Raw genomic sequence first — 27,880 nt, 5'->3', positions numbered from 1 at the left:
TATACAAAAAAAAAACACATTCTATCCTTTTCTTCCAGAATAAATGATTAACCCAGATTTGTAACCTAACTGTTGGTTTTTTTTTAACTTTATTCACTACATTCTGTCCTCCAATAAGAAATAGAAAGTGACAAGGTTCTAGTCTTTGCGTGTGAATTTTACCCACTGCCGCCGTGGCGTGCTTAGCAGCGCACGTTGCTCGACCATTACACACTAGAGTTCACTCTCAGCAGCAACAGGAAACAAGAGAGAAACACGGACTCGAAGCTGCAACGGCCCGTGCCCGGCACTAAAGGCATATTGACTCTGGTTAGCTTTATTTCTCGATCATCTTTTTGAAAGAGACACCGCGCCCAAACACAACCCGCCCGCTCGGCGCCTATTTCTGGCGTAGCACAGGTCTGACCGTGGTACGACACTAAAACACCGATTCTGCCTCTTCGTTTTAGTTTGTTTCTGCAGCCCACTCTATTGGATTTGCCCCCTCCCACCCTCCCCATCTCCTCAAACGTGGGCAAGTGACTAAATAACGTATATAGATTCGTTTACACCTAAAATAGTACATGTTACTCTTTTGTGCAATGGTTTCGTAATGTGCTGGCCTGGGAACAAAAAATGTAAAAAAAAACAATGACGACAGCCCGTTGTACCTTCGCTTCGTTTATAAAAAAAACAGGAAAAAAGCGATTGGTAAAACCAGCTAATGGCACTTATCCGATTGACGATTCGTACAATACGCACACACACACACACTCGCACGCTTTCATGTACACACTCACACACAAACACACACAGCCTGTGCTGTCGGGGAAAGGGATGCGAGGGATGTGGGGCTTACTGGCGGGGTGGGAATTTTCATCTTATTGTCGTGTTGTCCTTTTTAAAAGGGGCGGGTGCTCTCTCCCCCTTTTCCGCTTGCCTGCGTTAATCTCTGCCTAGCTTAAGGATATTCGAAAACGAATTCGAAGGGACAGCTTTCGCCTGCAGCAACCCCGACCCGCTCAGCGTGCCGCGCCCACAGACTATTACCGTGCCTGGCCGTCCCCGCTCCGGATGTGTATGATGTCGCGGAGCAGATGCTTGATGTGGTCGTACGTCGCGAAGCTGATGCCGACAGCGATCGGGCCCTTGATCCAGTTCATGCTCAGGCCCTTGTAGAAGCCCTTGACGAGCCCTTCCTCCCTGTGGGATGGGACAAGTGTGAGTGTGAGTTAGTATTTAGCTTTGTGGTGGCCCTATCCCGAGACCAATGACATACCTGTATATTTTTATCAACGTCCGGCCAATCGTAAGGTACTGGTCGGCGCATTGAGCCGTTACACCGGTGGTTTGCATTCGTCGCCGCACAATGTCCAGCGGGTAGCTGGATGACTGGCCGATCACGCCCGCTACCGCACCGAACGTGAGCGATATCACAGTGTTGGGAGATTTGTCTCCCGTCCTTTCTGCGAACGCAAAAACATTTGAAAAAAAAAAAACCGCCGTTAAAAACGTCCCGCAATGCGCAATCCGCCAGCACGAACCCGTCCACACTTACTGTAGTACTCATTTTTCAGCGTGTCGTAGGTGAAGAACGATGTGCCGGCGTACGGTATTACGCCCAGTATGGTCGCCCAGTAGCCGCGGTACAGTGTGCGCGGCCCTTCGCACTGCCAAATTTTCACGAACACTTCGCGCAGCGTCTTGTAGCCGGAGTACTTGTCCGTCACCGCCATGCGGGCCCGGGCCAGATCGAGCGGGTACGTCAGCGACTGGGACGTGATGCCGGCCAGCGACCCTGCGAGGAAGCGACGTACCTCCGTGCTGGAGCAAGGAAACAAACAAAGCACAAACAACAAGTGCAATCAGAGCGTTGCTTCTGAGCCGCTCGCCGTCTTCCACAACTTACTCCGCGTGCAGATCGACCTGCAGTATCTTCTTCCATTGCTCGTGGGCTGTAAACTGGATAGCCGAGTATGGGATGATGCGCGCCATCGTGGCCGAATTGCCCCGCCACAGGGCCAGGAATCCTTCGCGAACGTACGTGTTTCGCAGGAACCCGAGCGCTGCCCGGAACGTGTACGGGACGTCCTTGCTGATGTGCGTGAATAGCGTAGTGGGGTCGGAAGAGAGAGAGAGAGAGGGTAAGCGAAAGAGAGAGGACAGCAATGTAATCCGATTATTGATAGAAGGGCGGTTAGAGAGTTCGGTTGCGGATGCGTTTACTTGATTTGAAAGTTGATCTTTGTTCGGTCGAGCGGAGCGATGGTGGTTTTGGCCAACGCACCGGCCGTCGCGCCGGCAATCAGGCTGGTCACCACGACGTCCCGGTTGTTAAGGTTCGTGGGCCGAACCGGCGGCACCGGTTCCGACGCTTGTCGATTGTTCGTTCGAGACATTTCTGAAATGGAGGAAAGGATTTTTTAGAATTAATTATGCTACAGAATAGCTATCGGCAGTATGAAATCAACACATACTATGTCCCTCGAAGTGATGTTCGAAGTGATGCCCCTCAAACCCCGTTTTGAATAGCTTTCGCTGCGATTTATATCTTAGAGTTGGAATCCAAAAGCAAAATCTTGACTTGTTATCATGATTTAGTTTCACTACAGGAGCACCCTAGTACCATGTATTTAACAGACCGTGTCGAGGTCCCATTGTCTTATAGTTCCCTTTTAAGTATAGATACCTAGATGACAGAGGAAACTAAGAACTACCAATAGAACACCTGATCACTTATACATTTTTACCGACAGCCTTAGCGCAGTTCAAGCTCTCAAAAACATAAAAGCTATACGGAGCAAAGAATACTTCATCCTCAAAATATTGGAATTGCTGGGATCCTTATTCTACAAGGCGTTCAGGATCTCATTAGTATGGAGTCCTGCTCATACCGGTATCATCGGAAATGAGAGGGCTGACATACTAGCTAAAAGAGATGCTGAACTCGAATGAGAGACCTATTCTTGCGCATGAATACTCCAGCACGGTCAAAGATTTTTTGTGTAATGGCACGCTGGCAAAAAGCGTGTGACGCCGATGATCTAGGAAGACGTCTGTATGCAATATCTTCGAAGGTAACCCTTCATTCGTGGTTTGGAGGACTCACTGTGGGGAGACCATTCATTCGCATGCGCACCTACAGCTCCTACTCCCATAAGGGATATCTTAACTAGCAAAGACCTCGAATCTTCTTCTTCTTCTTTTGGCTCAACAACCGATGTCGGTCAAGGCCTGCCTGTACCCACTTGTGGGCTTGGCTTTTACCTCGAATATGTGAGGATTTTCTACAAATTCGCCAGATACTGTGGTTTAGTCGTGCAATTTTAGATGTCCCGATACCAGCAATGGATTCGGTTGATTGTCTGGAGTATCATGGTATTAAGTGTTATTCTCACGTACCTAAATGTACGACGAACACATAACAACAAACTGGAGGCAGAAGACCTTCCCTCGAACAACGTTCTTGGGAAGGAGGATCCAGGCAGTCGGACGAACTTTATCTGCAAAAAGAAGCAGCACAAAGAAATAGCAATAGCACAACAAGAACGACCAAAGAAGACGACCATTCTCTACGAGCTTAGGAAGCTCCGACAACTCACAACACTGCGAATCATCAAGGACAGCTAACAACCGAGAAAGCCCGGGATAAGGCTGTATTGCTGGAGGAAACTCCTTTACCATTACAAAACATTAGTCGACAATACGGCTGGACCGTAAACATTAAATAAATAAATAAACCAGTAATTAGTGTCCAGACCAAAAATGAGTTATTCCATAAAGAGAGCAAACTCAATGAAAAACCTGTAAAAATGAAAAAAAGGCTATCATCAAAAGTACGTAATTAGGTTAGCAATAAAGTTTTTGGGATAATTTAGTTTTTTTAATTGCATTTTGTAACTGCAAAGTGAGTAAAATATGATTGAGTCTATTTCAATAGACTGAAGATATCGACTAAACCGTAAAGTAAATCGTAATAGGATAAGAGTAATGCTGAAGTCAAATATGTCGAACACTGTTCCGTTGACTTTTTACAAGCAGTTTTCATTCACACACATGTTTGAGCTGGTGAACGAGACAAACATCTGGTTGCAGTTTTCCACCACGATTGTAGTTTTACACCACGAAAGCGGAAAGCGAGCATACAATGCTCGATTAAAATGTCTCATCGCCAAACTCTATAACGTTTGTTTCAACAATCCTCAGCAGGAAGAGGTTACTTTTCAGACAAAATATGAATAAATTCGTACGTAAAGAAAGGAAGCTTCATTATGAAACTATTTTTTTTATATAATATATCATTAGACAACTTTAGAATAACAATTTCTAAATGCAAAGTGGTTCGATTGCAACATTGTAATCATTAAGTTATGCAACCATCTGTATAATGTAATATCGAAAGTTCAGCTAAACAACTTAAGGCAGCTTTACCATACGTTTAACAGCAAACCCCGCCGAGCAATAATAGCTATCGCTGATGATAGCGAAATATTAAAACAAAACGTGTAGCAAAACAACCCACTATTGCCATTGCCGAACCCGCGCCCTGTGCCATCTCTGTGCAGCGACCGCCAGCAGCACGTGCCCGACATCGACCTACGACCTTCCTGTCTCTATTGGTAATCGATTGATTACCCAAGCCCCGCACGCTTGATTACCGCCGCGAGCAGGCCGGCCCTTGCTGCTCGCTTTCCGGCACTGCACGTTGGACCTTAAGATCGGCCGCAGATAAGCGGCAGCCATTTCCGCCGACCCTGTATGCATACCTCGCACCGCATCCGCTGCTGTCCAGATGCCGTTACTGCCAGTGTGCGGACGGACGGGAAGCAATTCGCCGCTAAGCGTGGTGGCACGCATGCACTGTTATGTAAATTCGCAAGCCCAAAGCACTCAAGTACTCCGCTCAAGGTGTCCTGGTAGCAAAGAAGAAAAAAAAGAAGCTCCGTGTTAATGCTCTGGATGGGCAAATTGGGACACGGGCGGAAGTACTTACCCCACCCCCGGGGGCCGCAGTACGTGGGTAGCAGACCGGAACAGACTTCACAGCATCGTCAAGTGCGATCGGGGCACTGCTTTCCCGTGGCTGGACGGTTCGCTGCGCATCGAGCCCGGCGCGGACAAGCAAGCAACTCCCAACTGCTGGGGTCGGATTCGCTACTTCCAAAACCTGTTCCCGTGTGCGGGTGTGTGTGTGGATCTGCAAAAAATTAAAAATGAAATAAAATAAAATAAAATATCGTGCAAAAGCGATGAAACCGGATTCCGGACACCACCATGTCATCATCGCCGCCGCAGACACCGATACACATGCGAGAGCTGTCCATTCGGCTCCGCTTTGTTTTAATCATGAAAAGGTGGCGAGGGGGGGGGGGGAGGTCTGAGTTGCAAGGGATGAGCAACGGGGGAAGCAAACGCAAGATGCTAACGGCCTCGCGACCCTGATATCAACAAAGATACACACAATCGCGTTGCCCCTCGCTCAACCCCACCGCAGTTGTAGGGTTTCCACTAGTGATGGGAAAAATGAAGGATTCGTCGGAATCGATTCCGGCTAGCTCCGAATCGATTCCACTTAGTAGGTCCGGAATTGGCTCTGGAATCGGAATTGGCTCCGGAATCGGAACTGTTTCCGGTATCGGAACTGGATCCGGAATCGGAATCAGTTCCGGAATTGAAATCGGTTTCAGAATCGGAATTCGTGCCGAAATCAGAATCGGCTTCGAAATCGGATCCGAAACAGGCTCCGGAATCGGAATTGGCTAAGGAATTAGCTCCAAAATTGGCTCTGGAATCGGAATTGACTCCGGAATTGGTTCCGGTAACGGAACTGGTTCCGGAATTAGAATCAGTTCCGGAATCAGAATCAGTTCCGGAATCGGAATCAGTTCCAGAATTGAAATCGGTTTCGGAATCAGAATTCGTGCCGAAATCAGAATCGGCTCGGAGAATCAGAAATCGGAGTCGGTTTCGGCATCGTCATAAGAATAGACGTTTGGGTCCAATGATGCTACGTATTGATACGTATTGAGCCACAAAGAATCTGATAGTAAATAATCCATTCTCATGGAGATTCCCGGACCGATTTCGCTTCTGAAACTGTTTTATTTCAATTCAAGAACTGATTCTCATTTCGGAGCTATTCTGATTCTGTTATTGGAGCAAATTGCTATTCCCAGATCGATTTCGATTCCGGAGCCGATTCCGATTCAAACATCGATTCCGGAACCGATTCTGGAGTCGACTGCAGAATCGGCTAAGGAGTCAACACCGGAATCGGCTCCGGAATCAGGTAGGTTCGATTCCGTGCTCCCACCACCAGCTGCCACAGCGCACGTGCACGCGTGAGTGTGCGTGTGGAGCAACTTTTGATGCGTGGTGGAACAGTGGGGACATATAAACCCTCCCCCTCCTCCCCCCTCCGCTCTCCCTGAGGGGTTAACGTTCAACTTTCGTCCGCTGTTGGGATTACGATACTGCAAAAAAAAAACGAAGCGCGTCGTAACCGGGCCGCGTCATTCGTCGCGAAGGTCAAATTCCAATTCTCTTCCCGTTCCAACCGCTCATTCTAAGCATTTGGAAGTATCTGTGTGTGTATGTGTGTGTCTCGAGTGTGGATAGTGGTGTGTGGGGACACACATACAAACCCACACACACACACACACATTGGAATGCAAAAAAGCAACACATTGCTTTTTAAACGTACGCTTCATTGCGGAAAGGCGGGCGATATCTGTTACGTGCTGTTATGTTTTCTCCAGCCTTATGGGGTGAAATCACAATGGGGTGGGACGTTATGCTCCGCCACAACAACACACACACACATACGAGTGCGCGCGAAACAAGCTATAAATAGCATTAATAATAATAATAATGAATTATGCTCATCAACGGGATAAACAACGCTGGTTGGGAGGCTGGCTTGCTCGTTTCCTTCGGAGCGCTTCATCCGCTAAACCCGGACGGTGAACCACACTGAAAATATGCATAGGGGGATGATTTCCAGCTACCTTGCTCTTGCTCAACCCCCCTCCCCCCTCCTTCTGCTGTGATAATTTAAAATAATCAAACACTTGCTTTACGCACCGTCGCGCAAGGGGAGCCGTTTTAAGCACATGAACACACACACAAACACACACACACACACACCCGGCTCGTCTGCTTTTGCGAGGTCGCGAATCGGTTGATTACATAAAACCGTCGACCGTTGGCAGCATAAGCAGTGCAGGTTGTGAGGGCGGGAATAGAAAGCTGAGCGCCGAGGGTTTCGCCCAAAAACGTTTCGATACGCACCGTTTTTCTATATCCTTTTGTGTCGTTGCCGCCGGATCCGGACCAGTGGTGGCGGGAGGGGTGATAGAGAGCCGAGAGGAACTGGTTGGCCAATTTAGCAATGAAAAAAAAAAAAACCGGACCGTCACACGTCACGGTGGTGAAGTAGTGAGGTTGTGGGGATGGCTGCCGCGCACCTACTTCGGATGGATGCTGGCCTATCAGCGCCGGCCACTTGACACACTCTAATGTAGGAGCGCGCGACACGCGTTTGCTGCGTCGTTATCAGTGAGGCCGAGTTGCAAACACACACACACACATATACACGACCATACACATTCACACACACACGGAGACACTTACAGTCCCAAATCCCTTTCGTCGTCGTTGCGGGGAGTAGCAGCAGCAGCAGCCCTGCAACGTTGCGCCGGATGTGCTCGGCGTAGTTCAAGGTGGACCCCTTCTTCTACCACCACCCTCTATATCCGAACGCGCGGACTAACGGCGGGTTTGCGAATTGGCGACGCTCCGGTTCCAGCGTCGAAGGTGGGAAACACTTGGGGGAAAGGGAAAACACGGACACGGACGCGCTCAGTGTGCCAATCCCGGTCGGAGGACGTCGCTGTCGCCACCACTAGGCCGTTCCGTAAACAGTAAACAACACACGTCAATCAGCGCGTGTACACATCCACACACACACACACACACATAAACACTCTCCGTCGCTCTTCCGGAATTATGATTGTACCGTCTCTTGGCGCTGCTGTTGTTGTGCTACTGCTGGCCCCTACTGGCTACTGCTGCTTCTACTGCCTTGAGCGGGATTTTTTGTGAGACCGATGAGGGGCTGTGTGTTTCGCCGTTGTGCCGATTTCGCTACAATGAATCGGAGGAAAAACGTAAATAGAAACCCGTCCGCACCGTGTCCCATGCCGGTCGTGTCGCCCCACCTGCTCTCTGCCTGCACAACACACGCTGGCTATTGGCCCGTCCCAAGGTCCGCGGCGGCTACCGCGACCCGACTTGACAGCTGATTTTGACAGTACGTCCGTCGCTACACGTGCTGTGTGTGTGTTTTTGCGCGCGCGTGTGTGTGCACAAAGCAGGGGAAGGCAAATCGTGCCACACAGGAGCAGGTGGATTTTACCAAGAAAAATAAAATAAATATAGTCTATAAATGTTCGCAATGTTCAAGTCCCGAATGGACCGTGTCCCCATACGTAGGACTGACTATCTTGATATGGTAATAAATAAGTCACTGAAAGCCTAGTCCACTACCCAAGTGCCACAAATCCACTAAACGACCACTAAACGGCTTCTAAATGACTCAAGTTCTCTACCTAAACGGAATATAGAAAGACTTCGTTTAGCAGACGGCAAACGACTCATGCATTCTAAAAATAGCAAAAAAAGCTGGTGGCTCTATCTGTTGGTGGGATACCCCAACCAGTTGAGCTTCATCGCTTGGAGGAGAGCTTTCTCATTTCCTCTGTACTGTTGCATGGTTTCGCATTGAAGTTATGCATCGCTAGAACTAGGACGGCGATACGATTGTTTAAATACTAAACTCCAATGAAACCACCAGCACTGAAGCAAGTGAGATTTGAGTAATGGTCGTTGGTGTTGATACCCACGTATCTGACCATACGACCATTCATAGAGATTTTTGCTCGGAAAGTTAGAAGGCTATATAGGTCATGATTAGATGAAACTTGTCGAAACCAATGAAGCTGTGGAGCTTTCATTTTTTTCTATGGATATTCAATTTTCCAGTCGTTTAAGCTTAATCTGTGGCGCTTGGGTAGTGGTACGGGCAGGCCTTGACCGACAGCGGATGATGTGCCAAAGAAGAAGAAGAAGAACTTTTTTATTCTTTTGTCTGTTCTCGAGTTACACGGTTCTCGACTTACGCGGATTCGGAGATACGCGGTTTTCTAAATTTGACAGATTAAATGTCAAATCAGTACAATTTGCTTCAAGTTAGGTACAGTGAGCGCCGTTTATCCGGGTATGTTTTATCCGGCTGTCCGTTTATCCGTGTTGTTAAGAAATGACAGTTCAATATACAAAGGTGACATTGCGTTCTGAGAAAGATATTTGAAAAAAAAAAAACAGTTATCGGAGCACATTGGCATAACTAAAAACAATATAATTCCTGGCAAATTTTAAATATTGTTGGATAATTTTATTAACACATAAAATAGATTTCAGAAGAAAGTTCAGGAAATTGTGATTAAATGTATCCTTTGACTAATTATCCGTGTTATTCGCATATCCGGGCAAGTTCGAGTCTTGAAGAGCCCGGATAAACTGCGCTCCACCATAGATTAAAATGTTTAACCCGATAGTCAGCATGGCATGCCGGTCTTTTAGTGCCATTTTAACTATTTACAGTACATTACATTCATACAATTAAAAGTGACAAATTATACATTAAAACATATACGAAAATGTTGTATAAAAACGTAAAATTAGATTGAAAGTTCGATTTTTTCATGGATAAGCAAAAAAGATTCACATATAAAATGTATGAAATGCACAGATAGGAGGTTATATAAGTGAAGGTGTATTTTTGGCTATAGAAATGAAGGTTAAAGACATCTGCAGAAAGATAAACATTGTTCCACAAGATGTGTAATACTTGTCACAAACTTTGTCATTTCTGAAGCGGAAACAAAAAGATACAAAAAAAAAAATTTAAGCTATAAATTATACACCAGAAATAAACCTAAATTCCATTAGAAAACCTGTTCATCCTGGCAGTACATTGAAAAAAGGTTCAAAGCAAAAAAAAAGATATTCATTTCATAACAATGAGCAGCTCATAGCACTCACTTTTAAAACAGGGCCAAGAATAGAACACACACGTCCCGAAGCAGTGCCGACCACTGGAAAAAAGGGTGTTGCATAAAGACCCGCCAAATGATGGCCTTGCGATAAACACTTGCGGCTAATACTATTTTAACATCCATCCAGCTTTAAACGCTACTCATGCTTTAATTTATTTCGCATACAAGACCGCCCTCGCCTCCGCCAAACGAATCCCCGATTCCGGGATAGTGCTGCCGGGCGCGAGATGCAAAACAACAACGATTCATATACAAAAACGATTCATGTCGGTGCGCTCCTTGGTGTTGGAAGGAGCAGAATTCCATGCACGTTACTGCGATTTGTCCTGCTGCTGTTCGCTGGACTCTGCTTTGTTGGTGACCCGCTCCCATAGCGCTTTTGCCGCCTGTTTTTGGGATTTTGAAGGGGTGAAAAAAGAGCGTTAGGGGATGAAATGGCCATCGGAGGCTGAGGTATGGGTTTCACTTACGATTACGACCGGCAGATCCTTGCGCTCGTAGTCGGACACGAGGGCTCGGTTGTGCTGCAGCGAGTCCCACGCCCAGTGCAGACCGATCAGCGATGGAATCATCACGATCGTCACCAGGTTTCGCTGCACGAACATCTTTAGCTTTTGCATCTTTAAGTGTTACTGTCCGGATGACTGGGGCGCCGGATTAATTGCCGGATTTGGCACGGGCTGTCTTTATGCTGAAACAACCAAACAAAGCACATTTCATTAGTGGAACCAGTTGAAGAAAGCACCTGTACACCCATGCACCTACCGCTAGATCCACCCAGGGCGATTGGGGATAACGAATTTCGCAATTTTTGGTAAGTTTTTTTCCCCCAAGGTTTGGAATTACGTACTGATGGCGTTTGTGTTTGGCGAGCGTTTGATTGTAGTCCCAGCTAGCTGCTTGTGGGTTGATTGGTAGTCGTTCTGCACCAGGCGAACGGTTCCGCAGGCCTACATGCCCCGTGATTTGGCTCTCGATTATGCCGCTTTGCTGCTAATTCTTTTCTGATTTTGTTGTTTATTTTTTCGGCTACCTATCTTTCGAGCTGTCGGAACGGTTTGACGTTTCGAAGCGGAGTGGAGCGTTTATACTCGCGCGTCACAGATTCACCCGTTCCGGGGGAAACGATTCAGAATTTGTAAATTTCAGCGAATCAAAGCAAAAACGGTGCGTTATTGTTCTATTTTTTCCGTTTGCGCCACGTGTTCAAGCACTTAGACTTTTCAAATCAACTTTGTATGAATAAAGCCAATATTCAGTGTAAAAAATGAAGGAACGGCGCTGAAGATTTTAAACGACAGTTGCAAATGAATACCATTTACAGGAATAGTTTTTCTTTTTTTGGCTGAGATATGAAAATATTTTACGCTTGTTCCTAAGATTACTGTACAAAAGAATGTATTTTCCAAAACAATAGATTTTACTCCAATAAAACATAATTCAGCTGCTAAAGCGAATACGGAAAAGGTAAAAAGTGCATGTTATGATTGAACTTATAACATATTGGTTGCATTAATTTGTTATCATATAAAATTTAAGCTGTTTGTTAAATGCAATACATGAAACACAGATCAACTTCATTGAAAATAGTTTTCTAAATTTTAAGCAAACTCGTGAAATGAATTATGAATAAAATCTTCCTAGACTACTTCCAATAAAAAAAGCAGGCCTTTGCATGCGTATAGACTTCAAGGGCAAACTAGCCAAAAAAGAAATAAAAGCGGCTAGTGACTTTGCAAATTGCACTGATTGAATCAAGTGCCTCCCAGATGGCAAACCCCTTGGAGGGAGCCAAAATTGAAAATGATCCAAAGAATACGATGATATCATTGCCCCCACTGGTACATCTTGGCAATTTACAAACACACGTCTATTGGATATAGTTTGCTTGCTAACATCATGTTTGCATCATGGCGCAACTATAAAACGTGCCGTTTTCCAGCTACTACCGTTTTTGCCCCCCCCCCCCCTCAAAATGTATTCGATTCGTCGAATTAATGGCCACGGTTTGATCGGCACATAAATGTAAAATTTACGAGCCAGAGGGAGGCACAACCGAATGTTTGGCCCTGCGCCAGTGCACACGAAACGGTGTGAATCCGAAATCGAGAAGGAGTTTGGTACAGGCGCAACAGGCACTTTTCCAACAGGAATATAAATAAAAATTCAAATATCCAACACGTGTGCCGGAGGCAAACAATATTGACAAGCGCATACACACACACACAGATGACACGCTACACCCGTACGGGATGGCGGTGTGCGTGCGCTGCCGTGCGCCACCACTACCGACGCACTGTCGCGCACGCACACACGCCGCGCCGCGCTGTGTGCGAAAGTATAAGAAACAACAAAAAAAACCGGACCCCGGAGAGCTGGAATGCGCTCCCTTCCATTCGCGTGACGTTTCAGGCAAGGCCGTCAACAGATGACTGTTCGCTGTGCGCCTTCTGACTCGCTATCAACCGCACACCGTCGAGATAATCGGACGCCCGCGGTCCGGATCTTTATCATCGCCGATTGGGTGCCTTATCGCGAGCGGGCTCCGTACCCTCACACACAAGCTCTCTCTCTCTCTCTCCACTCTTTACCCTGCTGCAGCCCTGAGTGTTTGAGATAAAGTGATTGGTGTTCTGTGTTTTGGTGTGTGTGTGCGTGCGTGTGTTTGTGTGTGCCCTCTGCCCTCTGATTACCCCTTGTGTGTCCCGTGTGGTAGCGGCGACCACTCCATCAATCAACGATCTGGACGCAGAGGACGGTCCAAATTACCACCAATCAGCAAACGCCAGGCCGACAGCTCAGGTAGGTCTCAAGGTGTAGGGAAATCGGCATCTCTGCCAGTCCCGGAAGTTCCGGATGGCTCACTCTGCAAACAAATAATAAAGCGATAGCGAAGCGCCAGATGTAAAACCCTGTAACAGTGGCTGTCTTACCAATATCCAAGACGATGTAAGTTCGGCAGCAAAAAAGAAAAAGAAACCAGAATCCGCGATTTCTTGCGCAGGTTGCAAAAAGAGCAAAAAGAAAACCGATTTGCGTACGTCAATTGCTGTTTGATGCCACATCCCAACTCCACCGGGCGGGATGGTGATGTCACCTCTGGATGATTTCTCATCGTTTTTTTCTCATTAACTTAATGCTCGTGTGTGTTTGTGTGTGTTAATTCAGACAGTAAACTACCCCACGGAGGCCGGAAATTCCGTGAGGAATGGCAAAAAAAAGAAGAAATAACCCGGAATGAAATAAAACCAGCAGTTTAAACAAAAGTACCCAACAGCGCTTGGTTGTCTCGGTTGGCGGCGCATACGAAACAAACACTCCCTTTAGCGCGACCCGACTGGCGCCTACGGCCACAAACACCGGAAAGGTCGGATCGTCTCAAACCCTGCAAGGTAGGGAGAGTCATGAGGCGTAGAGCTAAACACGCTGCTCGCCATTTTTGCACACATATCGTACGCTCCAAACCCACCCCCTTCTGGCCAGGGTTGGTTGGAGCTGGTGGGAAGGGGTCAAGTTGTTGAGCGAATTTGAAGTTGCTACATTGAGTTTTTTTTTTTTGGCACACGCTCTGTCCCGTTAGCACCTCGTCCCGTTATTGATTACACACGCTCCGGATTCATCGACAACTCCCCCCCCCCCCTGCCTCTGTTTTGGCCCGATATCTGACCCCATTCCATGCCGCCGCCCGTCTGCAGGCTCCAAAACGCTGCGCAAAATCGCTCTCGTGGAGTGCGCCTTTTTGGGGGGTTTTTTTTTTTGGTTGCAATCTACCACCTCGTATACTCTAGCACCACGCGAGGGGAAGGAGGGCAGGGTGTCCCACATTCGGGCTTGGCAAGGCAGGGAATGGCAACATGTATCTTTGGTGGTTTTTTTTATATCGTTACTGCTACTGATGGTATCAAAGTTCAAGATTTGAAGATATGGGGACCCTTTCGGAAGTACATCAGAGTGTTAGGAAGCAAAACTAGACATTGGAAAACTACGCGTTTTGGGAGAGTAAGATGCTATAAGGTCAATAAGGGCTATAAGGGACAAATCAATAAGGTAAACTTGTAACAAGTGTGTCCAACATTTTGGTTGAAAGGGAATCTTGAATACTTGGGGTAATAGGAACTGCAAAAGTGACCCAAAAATATATAGTTCTACAATCCTAATAATGAGGATGTTTTTGGACACCTTGACACACTATAGAGTTTTTTGTCGATTTCTAATCGTGCGTAAGAATGATTCATCAAAAGGCAATAACTATAGCCTTGAACCTTGTTCGCATCATATGAAACGGAGCGACCGTGATAATTGAAAATAAATACATAACGAATACGGTCTGTTTTTTCAACATAGATTTTGATAAGCATATGAGTTTAATGATATCTTCTTTGGCATTTGGCGCTACAACACTATCTACTTATTTACTTTATATTAGTCAATGTCAATAAGTTAGTCAATGCCTCCATCTGTCTGAACATTTTTGATGATATGGGTAATCAGAATTGCCTTATGGTCAGATCTGCGTAAGCGACACTCCTTCTCGTCGCACTGACATGGATATTCCACTTCCAGGACACTCACATAATGCTTTCTGCCTGCAGTCTCAAATTCGAACATAAAGATCGTTTAACTTTACAGATAATGAGGATCGAATGGCTTAATTCGTCTTTTACTGTGACCGACTGTTCATAGATACGACTCTCCAGAGATAGAATCCTGAAGATCCGAGTTCGTAGAAGATCTTGAAGCTCCGCGATCTAAAGTTTTGGTCAAAACGTCCACAGAACGCACCTATGGAGCTACGTTGAGTGCGCGAAGCTCCAATGAGCATGTAGAGTTAAAATGAGATCTCAATGTAACTGGCTAATTAAGCTGACTGTGTTGCTATTCACCACGAAAAGTTTAAGTTTACACATCACTGGCCGTTGTAAAAATGTACACAGTGTCACGGATATAGGTCACCTGGAAATGGATATTCTATCGGAACTGCTCATCCGTAACAAAGACTAATTATCTTATTGCGTAGTGTTGTATTCCCGGCTGTACGTCTATCAAGGCTACACATGTCTTACTCATACAATAAAATTAACTTTTAATCTAGAAAAAAGACGACTAGTTGAGAAGAGTCTCCGGCAGATGCAAATACGCCAACAGCATTACAGCTGCATGCCTCTGTTCCAGTGAACCGTGAACAGCAAGCGCAACAACATTGCTTCTGATAAGGCATAGATGGAACAATTTGCATTACTTCAAAGCGTGACGTCACCAGCCTGTCTGTAGTTGCCTCCCCACCATCGTTTATCTCCAGCGCGCTGATCTACCGATCCTTAACATGCTTTAAACTGTTCCAGCAATCTAGTCGTTGCGCTGGGATAGAACTTTCGAGCCGGCATGGTAATCCACAGAAAAAAAAGCTCGACTTTGGAATCAGCTTGTAGCATCAAACCACCTGTCAGTTGGCAGCAAGTAGCGCTCTGTGTTCTAATTTGCGTAGCTGAATTTGAGCGTATCCGTTCGCAGTCCGGTTTCTCACCCCTGCTCCGGCACCCTTCCACCCTGCCCGCTTTGAAGGTTATGAGCGACAGCCTCAGCCCATTCTCCCGTTTCCCCCCCCCAAACCGTTCCGGATATTCGGCCCGAAGGGTGGCCGATTCTGATGGAGCAGACATTGATATACTACTACGGCTGGATTGCCTGATTGTTTCTCTCTTCTCTTCTCACCCCATTTTGGGTGTTTCGCATCTGTGTGTGTGTGTGTGTGTGTGTGTGTGTTGGTAGAGAATTTTATAGATGTCCGTGTGAGCGTTTATGCTTCAATTGCAACCAGCATGGCAAGGGAGATGCAGAGGTTCCAACATAGACTTCAGCAACAACAACACGATGTTTCATCGCCTCCTCCTCTCACGCTCCGACACACGCAAAACATTTCGATCAAAACCATAATAATGCCTACCACCCCACTCCCCCCCCCCCACCCAAGAGGATGGATGCGTTTATCAGCGCGCCTCTCCATCTCCTTCACGCGCACGCGGCTGCCGCAACTCGCGCGAAACGCGCGTTTTCCCGCCATTAGGTACGGGTTCCGCGGAATGTGGAGAAATTAACACGTTTTCATGTGCGCTGGTACGGCGGTGTGCATTACCCCGCTTGGGCGGAACCATATGGAAAATGTGTGGAGCGTATTTTTGTTTTTCAATTTCCACACGCATTCGAGCGCACAAGGTAGCGCATTTTTCTGCCTGGGGCAAATATGTTCTGGCACCCACGTGGCGTTGAGCTGGTGCGAGATGGGAAAGTGCCGCAAAGTGCATTTGCAACCATTTTTTGTTGTTGTTGAGGTGGAGATATGTTCGATGAATTATGAATACAACAAAAAAAAAAAGGAACAACACGTACCAACCAACCGACCGCGTAAAACGTTTATAAAGTATCGCCCAAAATCACTCCCTCCATCCCCCCAGGTGCACACTTGTGCACACTTCTCTCTTTCACTCCACACACACCTATACGCAAGTTCTGTAGCTGAGTGAAACAATAAACAAACACAGGCAGGAAAGGGCAGTAGGGAAATTTAATCGGCCCCTACGCGTTAGTCGATGATCGCAGGCAACCCCGCGAGCGTGTCGTGTTTTTGCGCCCCAGCAGTAGGGAAAGGTTTTCTGTTGTGCCGGCAGATGTAGTTGCACATACTGCACCGGCGGGGTGTTGGTGTGTGTGTTGAGTGTGTGTGTGTGTGGGTGTGGAAGGAAACGGCAGACTGGGGACTTTAACTGTGCCGACGGATGTATGTGATCAGTGTACGTGGGTTTGCTGTGTGCGCGAAGAAATTAGAAAAGTCTGAAGTACATCCGGACATTAACCATTGGTCTGGGGCTGGCGGGCCTGCCTGGAAGTGGCCAGCGACCGATGCGAACCCATGGTGTGGTGTACACGGGATGTGATTTTGAGTGAATGTGGTATAGTCTGGACATGATTCTTTAGAAGTTTTGCGGGGCCTCTTGGACAAAGTGTTTCCAGGGGGAATGGTTGCAACTTTCTCTGGTTTTTTTTTGTTTGCACACACGATTTATCGAACCGATTAGCCGATGCCTAAACGCTGCTGATATCGTAGCGCACGGGTCGTGCCACCGGGGTTAACTGGTCGTGTGTAAGTGCGCATAGATAAACGCGGTACGCCCTTGATTAGAGCCGGGTTGGCGACCACGCACGGTCGCGCGGTGAGCGTTGCAACGTGCAAAGGGATTAGTTTCATTACACTGTGCCAGATAGAAGGCGGGCGACTGCAACCACCTCGGCGGCGGCCATGTATCGGCGAGGTACGTTCCCAAGTAACATTTTGTCCAGTTTGTTCGTAGATTGTAGTTAGGACCATATTGAAGATGCGACTAAGGGTCTTATTTAGTGGTGGAAGCTCGGAATCGGAGTTGGTTCCGGAGCCGATTTCGGAGTTGGTTCCGGATCCGATTACGGAGCCGCTCCGGAATCAGAATCGTCTCCGCAAACGGCATCAACCTGGGAATCGCAATTTGCTCCGGTAACGGAACCAGGCTTGGCTCCAGAAATGGAGTTTGCTCCGGAATGAGAATTAGTTTTTGAATTGAAATAAGAAGTGTGGGAAGCGAAATAAGCCCGGGAATCTCCATGTGAATAGATAATTAACAAGTAAATTTTGATTCTTTGCCGCTATCAACACGTAACATCATTGGACACAAACGCCTATTCCTATGAAGATGCCGAAACCGACTCCGTTTCGAAGCCAATTCTGATTTCGGAGTCAATTCCGATGTCGGAGCCGATTTTGACTCCGGAGTGAATTCTGATTCCGGAGCCGATTTCGATTCCGGAGCCAATTCCGGAGCCTATTCCGGAACCAATTCCGAAACCGATTCCGGAACCAACTCTGGAGCCGATGCCGGAATCGATTATGGAAACTGATTCCGAACCTACTATCCGGAATCAATTCCAGGAAACTTCGGAGCTAGCCGGAATCGATTCCGACGAAATCTTCATTTTTCCCTTCACTAGAGTGGTGGTATTGACAAACAATAGCATATCTCTCGTAGGCTCGGAAGCCTGCTCAGCTAAGGAAAACTACTCTTTGTACTATTTTTAAACTATAAAATGTATTGCAAGACAGTCACAAATCTGCAGCTTGTCGTATTGATTTGTTTTATGGCGTTGATTTATGTCGCATATTTTTTGTAAGGTCACCTAAGCTGTCTGTTTGATGAAATTTCCATTCACGACATGGGGTTTATAAAGAGATTCTCACGAATATTTACCTTACCCGGGTCTACAGATCAGTTCTTCGTTGGCATCTTCATAGTTGATGTTATTCATGTTTTGAAACGTCCAACAAAGTCTTTCAAGCAATAATAAACCGCGTGGCGTTCCTAATCGTCTTATAATCGTCTTAAGGCAATGTTAGGACTGCATTTGTTTGTTGCGAACTAGACCTAGCTACATGCTACATTGATGTGGAATGGAGGAGTTTGAAATTCGACTATTTCGACATATAAAGTTCGACTTGATTAAGCGGCATGGATTGGGCTTTTACAAATATTAATTGTTGGTCAAGAAAATTTATTAACAATTTTGGAAGTTTATTGGAAAAAGCCAATTAAACCACATTTGTATTATTAAAATTCAAAGTTATAGATGTCCACAATACGTTTTAACAATCCTGCAACCTTGAAAACTGGGAATAATCTCAAAAAATCATATCTCCAACTATATCGCTTAGCGCATCCATCAAAAACTCTTAGGATGTGTTCCAGCTTAAAATTCATATCAAATGTTGCTTGGGTTGCAAGCAAGCAACAAAAAACTCTGGAACCGGGGCGGGCTACAATAGACAAAACATTGCTCAAGACGAGTTTTACGCATATTTCCCCTTTTCTCTTTCCAGTGAGCTACCAGGACAGTGACGAGCCGGACGATCCGGCCGAGTACCAGTACCGGGACGACGAGTGCTACGATGTGCTGTGCGATCTGAGCGACTTTCGGGATGCGATAGAACCGACCGGGAGCAGCTGGGACAACCGTACAACGCAGCACCTCGCTGAGCAGGCGGACCGGCTGCGATCATACCCACGGTCGTACTTTGACTTTGGCGAAGGAGACGCGGACAGTACCGACGCCCCGGACGGAATGGACGAGCGGGACAGCATCTACCTGGACGCGGTGTCCGTCTACTCGGACGCGACCAATCGCAAATCGCTGCACTTGTCCCGCCAGACCGTCTACCATTCGGCGGAGGACGTGCGGTTCGGCTCGGTCGATTCGGGCAGCGGTTCCGGACCGGCGACGGACCGGCGGCTCGGCGACGACGGTGCCGGGCTGCGGCAGACGACCGAGGCGCTGCTGCACGACTCGCGCTCGAACGGTGGCCTAGCGAACCTGCCGTACGTGCCGCGGCCGGGCGCGACCAACAACGGTGCCAAGGGCTTCATCAGCGGCATCCTGAAGCCGACCATCCTCAGCACCGAGTACAACGAAAAGGTGCCTAGTGCTAGTACTAGTTACTCTAGCTTACCTTACCGTAATGACTATCGGCCCGGTTCTGAGCATGACAGAACCAAACAGATAGTTACCTATACGCAGTGGAAGTCTAGGGTAAACGTATCATGATTACATTTTCTCAAACAAACGGTGTGCTGGGCTTCTGTCTGTTCGCGGTGCTCGGTGGCAGGCCTGCCTGCTGGTAACATCCTCTGCTCTTGCTCTGTTATTGCACTGTGTACTAGCGGCTCGTGACTAATGATTCTTTCCAGTGAGAGTTGACTCAGTGTGGGCAGAGTGACTTTTGGGACTCGAATCGGTGACGCACTCTTTTAAGATTCATGAAGGTCATCACTCTTTTAAGATTCATGAAGATCACCAGTCTTTTGCGATTCAGAACTCACTGCTAGCACTAGCGGGTCGCTCTGAGTGAGTTGCTAATCGTCAAGGAATGATGAGAAAAATGTAGCTTTGATCAATTCCGGCTAGGTCCGAATTTTCCTGGAATTGAATCCCAGAATCCATTCTGGAATCGGAATCGTCTCCGGAATCGAAATCGGAACTGAAATCGGAATCGACTCTGGAATCGATCTCGGAATCTCCTAGAGAATACAGGGTTTCCCACGATTTATTGGTCAGTTCCCATGATTTTTTGGGCTCGTCTCACGATTCATTCATCGTATCCCATAGATTTTTGGCCCGTTCCTATAATTTATTGGTATCGGCCGATTGGCTATCGATACAATTGAACCAACAAATTTTGGGAATCGGCCAAAAAATCGTGAGAACGCACCAAAAAAATATGGGAACCAACCTAAAATTGACGAGAGCCAACCAATAAATCGTGGAAACCCCTGTAAATCGTTTGCAAGTACATTTCAATTCCAGAACTGATTCCGATTCTAGAATCAATTTCGAGTAAGCAACTGGGTAGATTCTCCCACCACTACACTAGTGATTGGAATCACATAAGAGTTGCTAAAAAGCGTCGTAGAAGTACCTCTCCGTGTGGAGTTGAGTCCCTACCATCACTCGCTCACTCACTCACTCTTGCTCAGGGCGCTCTGTACCTCTATCTATCCTTCTGGAGTCGGCTGTATACATCTAGCTTTCTCGCTTTCCCTACTCCGTTTTTGAAAGGTTGCGGTTGGGCCCACTGCTCGGCACTAATCTCTAATCCCCACGATAAGGGTTGAATTTATTAATTTATGTGTTCTATTTCGCGTGCGTCAGATTACCCATCGCCTTCTCGTTACTAATTTAAATACTCCCCCTCAGCCCCTTCCTTGTCCCGTTTGCTCCCTTTATCTATTTTTTACACACACACACACACCCACATACAAACCTCACGCAAAGCATCTATCGCAAAGGTCACAGAGAGTGTTTTTTTTGTTGTTTTTGGTTCATTCTGATTGCATTTGGCACGGCATTTCACGCGCCAGGTTGGCGTCGGTGTTTCTCTGCGTGTGGTACACACACCAAGAGTAGCAAACACACTCGGACACGATTTCCCGCTGCTGATGACCCGCAACACGCACGCTCCCGGATTTTGCCCGCCCAGGTGACCTCTCTGTACACGAGTAGATTCCTCTTCTCCGGCTGTGTCCACGGTTCGGCGCTGTGGAAGATCCTCTCCTGCGGCGAGCAAACGAGTGTGTGTGCGTGTGTGTGAGTGTGTGTGTCAGCACGTGGGAGATGAGCGGCACAGCATCTCTCAAAATCTGTGGCGCCTTTTGCTGCCGCTGCCCAGAGAAAGGGCGATAATAGACACGATGTAATCGGGAGCTCGTGAGCGTGAGCGGGCGCACAGCACACAAACACTGGGCAGGGGAGATTATAGTCGCTAAGAAAATTTCATCCCAAGGACAGCAGTGCTTCGGAGCAGTGAGGGCAGGAGTGTCAGTAGGAGCCAGGCCGGGCAGGCGGGTGGGTTCTGGGGTGTCGAAAATCTAAGGCCGGCTGCTCCGTCCCGTCAGCTCGCGACACTCCCGCTCTGTGTGTCCGCTTGAAACTGCTTGGCTCGTCGACGAAGCAGAATCATACACACACGCGCCGTTGCTTGCGGTGTGGTGTTGGTCGTGCGGTACGAGCGCAACACACATCGCCCGTGTGTCATCCATTGCGCTGGTGCTCTGGTGCGAGAATGGTGAACGGAAACGATCAGCCAGCGGCGGTGGCGGAGACGACGACGACAGTGCCCGACAGCCAGCCGGAGGCGCAGACCGAACCGAACCCGATCGTACCACCGGCGGGATTAGCAGCAGCAGCAGCAGCAGCAGCAGCAGCAGCAGCAACAACAGCACCGAACAGAGCCCAAGTGAGCAGGTGTTGAGGTGGTGCTTTAGTGACAAGCTGGTCGCAGTTGTCGGTGCCGTGACCAGGATGCCGCGAGCAGCCTGAGAGCGCTTGCGATCCCTTGCGTGGTGTGCAGTGTTTTGCAGTGCGGGGATGGGTGCAAAGGAAGGAGGGGGAATTGCACGATGCTCTAACCTACTACTACCCTCTGCTCTCCCGGTAGCCACTCAATCAATCAAAACCGCTGCTCGTGTGGCTTTCCAATTCTCAAACAGCATTCAAATGGCACCGCGAAGTCAACGCCGAGTCCCTGCTCTGCTTTTGGGGCCCGTTTTTTTGTTGCGTTACAAGGTGATGGTGGCTAATTAGCACGTTCGCGGACAACACGCAAACATATGGCGCAGTGGAACCGGGCGCCAGCATCCCTACAGAGCCGCTATCGGTGTTTGCCGATAATTCTCGCACTATCCGCGTTTTTGAAGCGTTTCTGCGGGCGTACTTGCCCAACCCCATATTCTGTGCTGCAACAAATCTTCCCCTTCACACGTAGCCGGTGTAGTGAGTCAGACGACAACCCGGGAAGCTGTACCTGCTGGTGATGCATGGTGATGATGATGACGCGTGTATGACAGCGTTGGGGTTTTATCACTCCGTCCTAGAATTTACCGGGATTGTGCCTTCGCCCTCCCCCCTAGCTCTGTTACACGATCGTGTATGTGTATGTGTGTGTGTGTGTGGATGCTGGTCCGATGGTGTTCGGGTTTTAATAGCTCAACCGCTTCTCGGTGTTGTGGCAGAGCGCCCGGGCAGGGCACATAAAAGCGAAAGACTGGCGCAACTGGCGGCCCAATGTCAAGAATTGCCGCCGTACCGCGTGGTCTATGTGTGTGGTATTTGGTGTTTGGTGTTTGTGGTGTGTACGCGAAACGGAATCATATCCCCTTCACCGATCCCTCCCCCTCCTCCCACCCCTTGGCAAGCCCAGCGCGAAGTGAGCGCGCGCGCGCCTGGCAGAGACGACGAACCGACCTAACATGATCCTAACCCGGCTCTCCCTAGTGCGCTGGGGCTGCCGTTTGGGTCGCGTTGGGCGCTTGTGCGCTACATGAGGCGAGGCTGGCGTGTTAGTTGATTGAGAGCGTACAACCACCCTTCACCACCACCACCACCACCACCACCGCTGCTTCTTCGCAAAAGGTGTCCAGAGGCAGACGTCCGTCACATCCGGTCCGGCACCAGGAGGCGACGACGAAGACGACGATCAGGCTGCAGGTGCAGATAGGCAGCAAAGGAGACGCAGGTTCCCGCTGGTTCGCCCCGGTTCGGTTTGCGATGTGCAAAATCTGCCGTCGAGTGCACGGACACTGTGCTGGGGTAGGGTAGCAGCAGCAGCAGCAGCAGCAGCAGCATTACCACTGTCCCAACCCGATGTTGGCGGGGACGGATCGGCTTTTGCTTATTTTTAGAAACACCCCAATTCACCGAACAAAAAAAACTAAAACCCGCACAAACCACCATCGGTTTGCGCGCACGCATGTGTGTCTGTGTGTGTGTGTGTGTGTGTGTGTGTTTGTGTTTGTGTGTGTATGTGTGCTTATGTGTTTGCACGCATCAGTGAAGATCTTTCGCTTGAACGTTTCGTTTGCAAACTTTAACAACCACCATCGCGACAGCTGCCAGTGGAACAGCCGATCCAACTTCATCAACCATTCGCCTTTATTTGGGGGATGTTGGGGGGGAATAAGGGGAGGAAGGGAGGTCTTCTAACCACATATGTGTGACGACGACAGCCACAACGAGTCGCCGCATACCGGTCCGTTTTGCTGCACTCCATTCTATCCATATCCGCGCGAATGTTCGGCCGAGACGAGTAGGTTGAGGTCATGATAAGAAGTGATCCGTCCCAGGAAGTCATAAGAATCGTATTTTTATGGAGACGATGTGTGTGTGTATGCGTGTGTGTGTGTGCTATTGCTTGCCTGTTGCTAAATGCTTGAACACTTGTGATAAATGGTCTATTCTGGCTATTCTATCAAGAAAGGCCTGTCCAAACGAGATCCAATGAGGTCCGTCTTTTAACTGGACTCTTACGAGACGGCTTCTTGGAGTCCACAGTACACTCAATTGTTCGGTCAGCTATCAGCACAATAGCTGGCGGTTGTTTTCAGTCCCTCTTTTTCTCCCATTCTAACACTAAGCCGTTAACAAACGGTATCATCTCAGAAAAGTCTGACGCAGCGGCCTAAACTAAACTAACGGCAGGGTGTGACGAAGCGCATGCATTTTCTGCAAATGTACTAACTTTTTTTTCCGTTTGGCGGTAACCCTAGCTGTTTAAAACTCTCACGCAATCGGTTGCACGGGATTGTTCAACGTGCTAATGTGATATTCTTTCTTTACTCTCGGTCCACGAAAAAACAAAAAAACAACAACCCAATATGGCACTACAATGTCGACGGGGACAGACATGGAAGTACTTCCAGGACCAGCGGCGCATCGTCGACTACGTGCTCGCGTTCAACGGCGAGGACGAGAATGCGGAGGCGAAGCAGCGGCGCGCCATCTACCAGCGGAATCTCGAGAGCGAGGGCCTCCAGATCGAGACGGAAAACTGCCAGCGCATCCATTTCGTCAAGATCCACGTGCCGGCGAACGTGCTGTCGCACTACTGCGAGATCATGAAGATGCAGATGCCGATGAAGAAGCTGGAGAACCAGGACAAGATCATAATGCGCGACTTCAGCATCCAGAGCACGCTGGTGCGGCTGTTCCGGCGGCCCCTCTTTAACTTTGTCATCATCGACAGGCAAAAGTTCGCGCCGCCCGAGTACCGGCTGATGTACGAGTACTCGCGCGACAAGCCGTACCTGTTCGACGACCGGGAGCAGAACTTTTTCACGCCCAGCATACGGATCGCGGTCGCCCACTTCATACTCGAGCGGACGTACTTTAGCGAGGCGGTCGAGGAGAAGAAGGACATCGGCATCCGGCGGCTGATGGAGGACCAGGTGTACCTCGACGCGTATCCACTGCACGACGGCTGCACCGATCTGCGGTCGAGCTGCCAGCGCGCGTTGCTGCTGGAGGAGTGGGCCTCGATCAGCAAGTGGATCAAGCACCAGCCGCTCGACCACATCAAGGAGTACTTTGGCGTGAAGATTGCGATGTACTTTGCGTGGCTCGGGTTCTACACGCACATGCTGATACCGGCGTCGGTGGTCGGGCTGATATGCTTCTTTTACGGGCTGCTGACGTACCCGGCGAATCGTATCAGTCAGGAGATTTGCGACGACAACGGGACGATCATGTGCCCGCAGTGTGACAAGTACTGCGACTACTGGTACCTGCGGACGACCTGCAACATCTCGAAGCTGGCGCACATCTTCGACAACGAGATGACGATCGTGTTCTCGATCTTTATGTCCGTGTGGGGTAGGTTGGCTGGTGATGGTGACTGTATCGCTGGTCCTAATCGCTCTTTTATTTTAACTATTTCTCCCTCAAAAAAGCGACCCTATACCTGGAGATGTGGAAACGCTACTCGTCCCGCATTCAGCATCGCTGGGGCATCACCGAGTACTGCTCGCTGGCGGAGCCGCCACGCCCACAGTACCTGTCCCGGCTGAAGAACATCAAGAAGATGATGTTCAACATTGCCACCGGTGCGCAGGAACCGTCGCCACCGTTCTGGACGAAAAAGTTCCCCAGCTTCCTCTACAGTTACTCTGTGATCTTCCTATTTGTATGTATCTGGTCGCTATACCGTAGTAGTGCAGCTTGTGAAGCCCCCTTTTTTCCGGTGGTTCTCGTTTGCAGATTTTACTTACGATAGCGGCCGTCTTCGGTATCGTCGTGTACCGGATGTCGCTGATGACCTCGAAAAACATCTACGGCGACGGTGGGTCGGTGTCGGGCAAGCTGATCATCTTTCCGGCGACGACCGCCGCCATCAATCTGCTCGCCTCGACCGCGCTCACGTACGCCTACCAGTACGTGGCGGAGTACATGACGAACGTGGAGTACCGGCGCACCCAGACCGAGTACAACGAGAGCCTCAACCTGAAGATCTACCTGTTTGAGTTCGTCAACTACTACAGCTCGATCTTCTACATCGCGTTCATGAAGGGCAAGTTCCCGGGCTATCCGGCCAAGTACAACCGGATACTGCACCTGCGGCAGGAGGAGTGCAGCCCGGGCGGCTGCCTGATGGAGCTGTGCATACAGCTCGCGATCATCATGGTGGGCAAGCAGGCGATCGGTGCCATCACGGAGATACTGATACCGTTCCTGGTGCAGAAGTTCAAGGAGTTCCGGAGCGTGCTGGGTATCGATGCGGGCAGTGCCGAGAACGGCGAGCGGCTGATCTGCTGCAACCAGTGGACCAAAGACTTTAACCTCATCAACTGGCACGATCGCAGCCTGTTCAACGAGTATCTGAAGATGGGTAAGCTGAGGAGGGTTGGTTTTGGAATGCAGATGACCTGAACTCTTTGTTGTCATCCTGTTGCAGTCATACAGTACGGCTTCATCACGATCTTCGTAGTGGCATTTCCGCTGGCGCCCTTTTTTGCGCTGCTGAACAACGTGTTCGAAACGCGGCTGGACGCGAAAAAGTTCCTACTCTACTACAAGCGGGCCGTGCCGCAGCGCGTCCGCGATCTTGGCATCTGGTACAACATCATGCACGTGGTCGGCAAGGTGGCCGTCATATCGAGTGTAAGTCCTTTTTTTATGCTAGTTCTGTTGCATAAAAGCTCTGTTCTCTAAGCGCTTCCCGCTTCCTTTCCTGCAGGCCTTTATCATCGCATTTTCCTCCAACTTTATACCCCGCCTAATGTACATGAACGTCGTCAACCCGACCGGCACGGACGAGGGCTTCGTGAACCACACGCTCGCCTACTTCAACGTGTCGCACTTCGAGGCGAATGCGGCGCCAGAGAACAGCACCTTCTCGAACATTACCATCTGCCGGTACTCGGAGTACCGGAACCCGCCGGACGATCCGCGCCCGTACAAGCGGCCCTCGATCTACTGGCAGATACTGGCGATCCGGCTCACGTTCGTCGTGATCTACCAGAACCTCGTCAGCTTCGTGCAGATTGTGGTGGCGTGGGCGATACCGGACGTGCCGACCAAGCTGCAGGATCAGATCAAGCGCGAACAGTACCTCACGAACGAGTACATCATCGAGCAGGAAAAGCTGAAGATGGCCCTGTCCGGGACGGGTGGGTGCGGTGGTGCTGGCGGTAGTGTCGCCGGCTCCCGGTACGCGCAGAACGGGTGTGTCGCGTCGGAGGACAGCAGCCCGGACGACGAGAAGGCTAACTACGGCTCGATTGCGGACGACAACGAGTACCCGCTGCGGATGCAGACTGATGACTGCGAACCGTACGCCGCGTACGGCATAGTGACGTCGCGGGTGTAGGGCAGGAGGCTCTAGGAGCACACGGTGAGCACACAACGTTCAGGAGCAAAGCCAATTCGCGATCAAATTACGCACATGCGCCGGTGTGGTGCAGTTACCTAACGACACGGAGCTTGCTGGTTTATTATTGTTTTATGTTTCTGTTTTTATTCGTAACGCCTGACCTCCTTAACGACGCCTAACCTCATCTCGAGCACGTATTTATCTGCGTGCAGTGCCTCTTTACCCCTTGCAAAAGTGGTATGCCTGCCGCAGGCCGCCGGCAACTTTCTCGATAGAAGTGAAACAATTTTTTGAAGAACAAATTAAAATATCTGTAAATAATTGATAAAAAAAAACACACACAACGAGTTGCTTGATGCTTAACCGAAACGGCCCTTATGTCCAAAATAGTGATGGGTAAGGTTGACAAAATCCGACGTCGCCTTCAACAATGTTGGAACCGACTATGGGAGGTATGTTCGAATAGCATTATTCGGAGGCGGCTGGGCAGAATGGGGCGACTCCAACTACGGGTGATTTTGACTCCAGATGGCTCCTAAACTAACTCCAACTCCAACTCCGGACGACT

General features: G+C 48.9%; 3 protein-coding genes across 11 annotated transcripts; 1 reads left to right on the top strand and 2 right to left on the bottom strand.

Moving 5' to 3' along the window:
• Positions 1-70: 70 nt before the first annotated feature.
• On the bottom strand, positions 71-8,327 carry LOC120906147 (mitochondrial coenzyme A transporter SLC25A42). Of its 5 annotated transcripts, none has more exons than XM_040317620.1 (10): positions 8,199-8,327; positions 7,446-8,124; positions 7,270-7,350; positions 4,973-5,176; positions 4,746-4,892; positions 2,206-2,380; positions 1,889-2,074; positions 1,538-1,803; positions 1,259-1,445; positions 71-1,182 (listed from the first exon to the last, which is right to left on the bottom strand). In XM_040317620.1, exons 5-10 carry the CDS (start codon positions 4,834-4,836, stop codon positions 1,026-1,028), a joined length of 1,062 nt encoding a protein of 353 aa, XP_040173554.1. In that variant the 5' UTR covers positions 4,837-4,892; positions 4,973-5,176; positions 7,270-7,350; positions 7,446-8,124; positions 8,199-8,327; the 3' UTR covers positions 71-1,025. The 5 variants fall into 5 exon arrangements, with proteins under 5 accessions (XP_040173554.1, XP_040173553.1, XP_040173555.1 ...); XM_040317619.1 differs by having other exon boundaries at positions 7,450-8,124; XM_040317621.1 differs by having other exon boundaries at positions 7,612-8,124.
• Positions 8,328-10,219: 1,892 nt separating this feature from the next.
• LOC120905529 lies at positions 10,220-11,498 on the bottom strand. Its single transcript, XM_040316387.1, has 3 exons — positions 10,863-11,498; positions 10,568-10,788; positions 10,220-10,483 (listed from the first exon to the last, which is right to left on the bottom strand). Exons 2-3 carry the CDS (start codon positions 10,715-10,717, stop codon positions 10,409-10,411), a joined length of 225 nt encoding a protein of 74 aa, XP_040172321.1. The 5' UTR covers positions 10,718-10,788; positions 10,863-11,498; the 3' UTR covers positions 10,220-10,408.
• Positions 11,499-12,712: 1,214 nt separating this feature from the next.
• LOC120905527 (anoctamin-2) lies at positions 12,713-27,656 on the top strand. 5 transcript variants are annotated; one of them, XM_040316381.1, is made up of 7 exons: positions 12,713-12,899; positions 18,997-19,589; positions 24,350-25,316; positions 25,394-25,626; positions 25,701-26,328; positions 26,395-26,600; positions 26,677-27,656. In XM_040316381.1, exons 2-7 carry the CDS (start codon positions 19,239-19,241, stop codon positions 27,307-27,309), a joined length of 3,018 nt encoding a protein of 1,005 aa, XP_040172315.1. In that variant the 5' UTR covers positions 12,713-12,899; positions 18,997-19,238; the 3' UTR covers positions 27,310-27,656. The 5 variants fall into 5 exon arrangements, with proteins under 5 accessions (XP_040172315.1, XP_040172314.1, XP_040172316.1 ...); XM_040316380.1 differs by lacking the exon at positions 12,713-12,899 and adding an exon at positions 16,675-17,404; XM_040316382.1 differs by lacking the exons at positions 12,713-12,899; positions 18,997-19,589 and adding an exon at positions 19,768-21,906.
• The last annotated feature ends 224 nt before the right edge of the window (positions 27,657-27,880 follow it).

Source organism: Anopheles arabiensis, chromosome X (assembly GCF_016920715.1).
Source record: "Anopheles arabiensis isolate DONGOLA chromosome X, AaraD3, whole genome shotgun sequence".
NCBI classification, from domain to species: Eukaryota; Metazoa; Arthropoda; class Insecta; order Diptera; family Culicidae; genus Anopheles; species Anopheles arabiensis.
Note: the sequence above shows the minus strand (reverse complement) of the source record. Positions and strands in the feature narration are given on the sequence as shown.

Bases quoted from the DNA above. Each gene is read 5' to 3' on its own strand.
- LOC120906147 (XM_040317620.1), bottom strand. From the start codon at position 4,836: ATGCGTGCCACCACGCTTAGCGGCGAATTGCTTCCCGTCCGTCCGCAC. The intron at 2,381-4,745 runs GTATGCATACAG...CCTCCATTTCAG, and splicing joins AGCAGCGGATGCGGTGCGAG to AAATGTCTCGAACGAACAAT. The intron at 1,446-1,537 runs GTAAGTGTGGAC...TTGCGTTCGCAG, and splicing joins GCTGAAAAATGAGTACTACA to AAAGGACGGGAGACAAATCT.
- LOC120905529 (XM_040316387.1), bottom strand. From the start codon at position 10,717: ATGCAAAAGCTAAAGATGTTCGTGCAGCGAAACCTGGTGACGATCGTG. The intron at 10,484-10,567 runs GTAAGTGAAACC...TCCCAAAAACAG, and splicing joins AGGATCTGCCGGTCGTAATC to GCGGCAAAAGCGCTATGGGA.
- LOC120905527 (XM_040316380.1), top strand. The intron at 19,590-24,349 runs GTGCCTAGTGCT...CGACGGGGACAG, and splicing joins GCACCGAGTACAACGAAAAG to ACATGGAAGTACTTCCAGGA. The intron at 26,329-26,394 runs GTAAGCTGAGGA...ATCCTGTTGCAG, and splicing joins CAACGAGTATCTGAAGATGG to TCATACAGTACGGCTTCATC.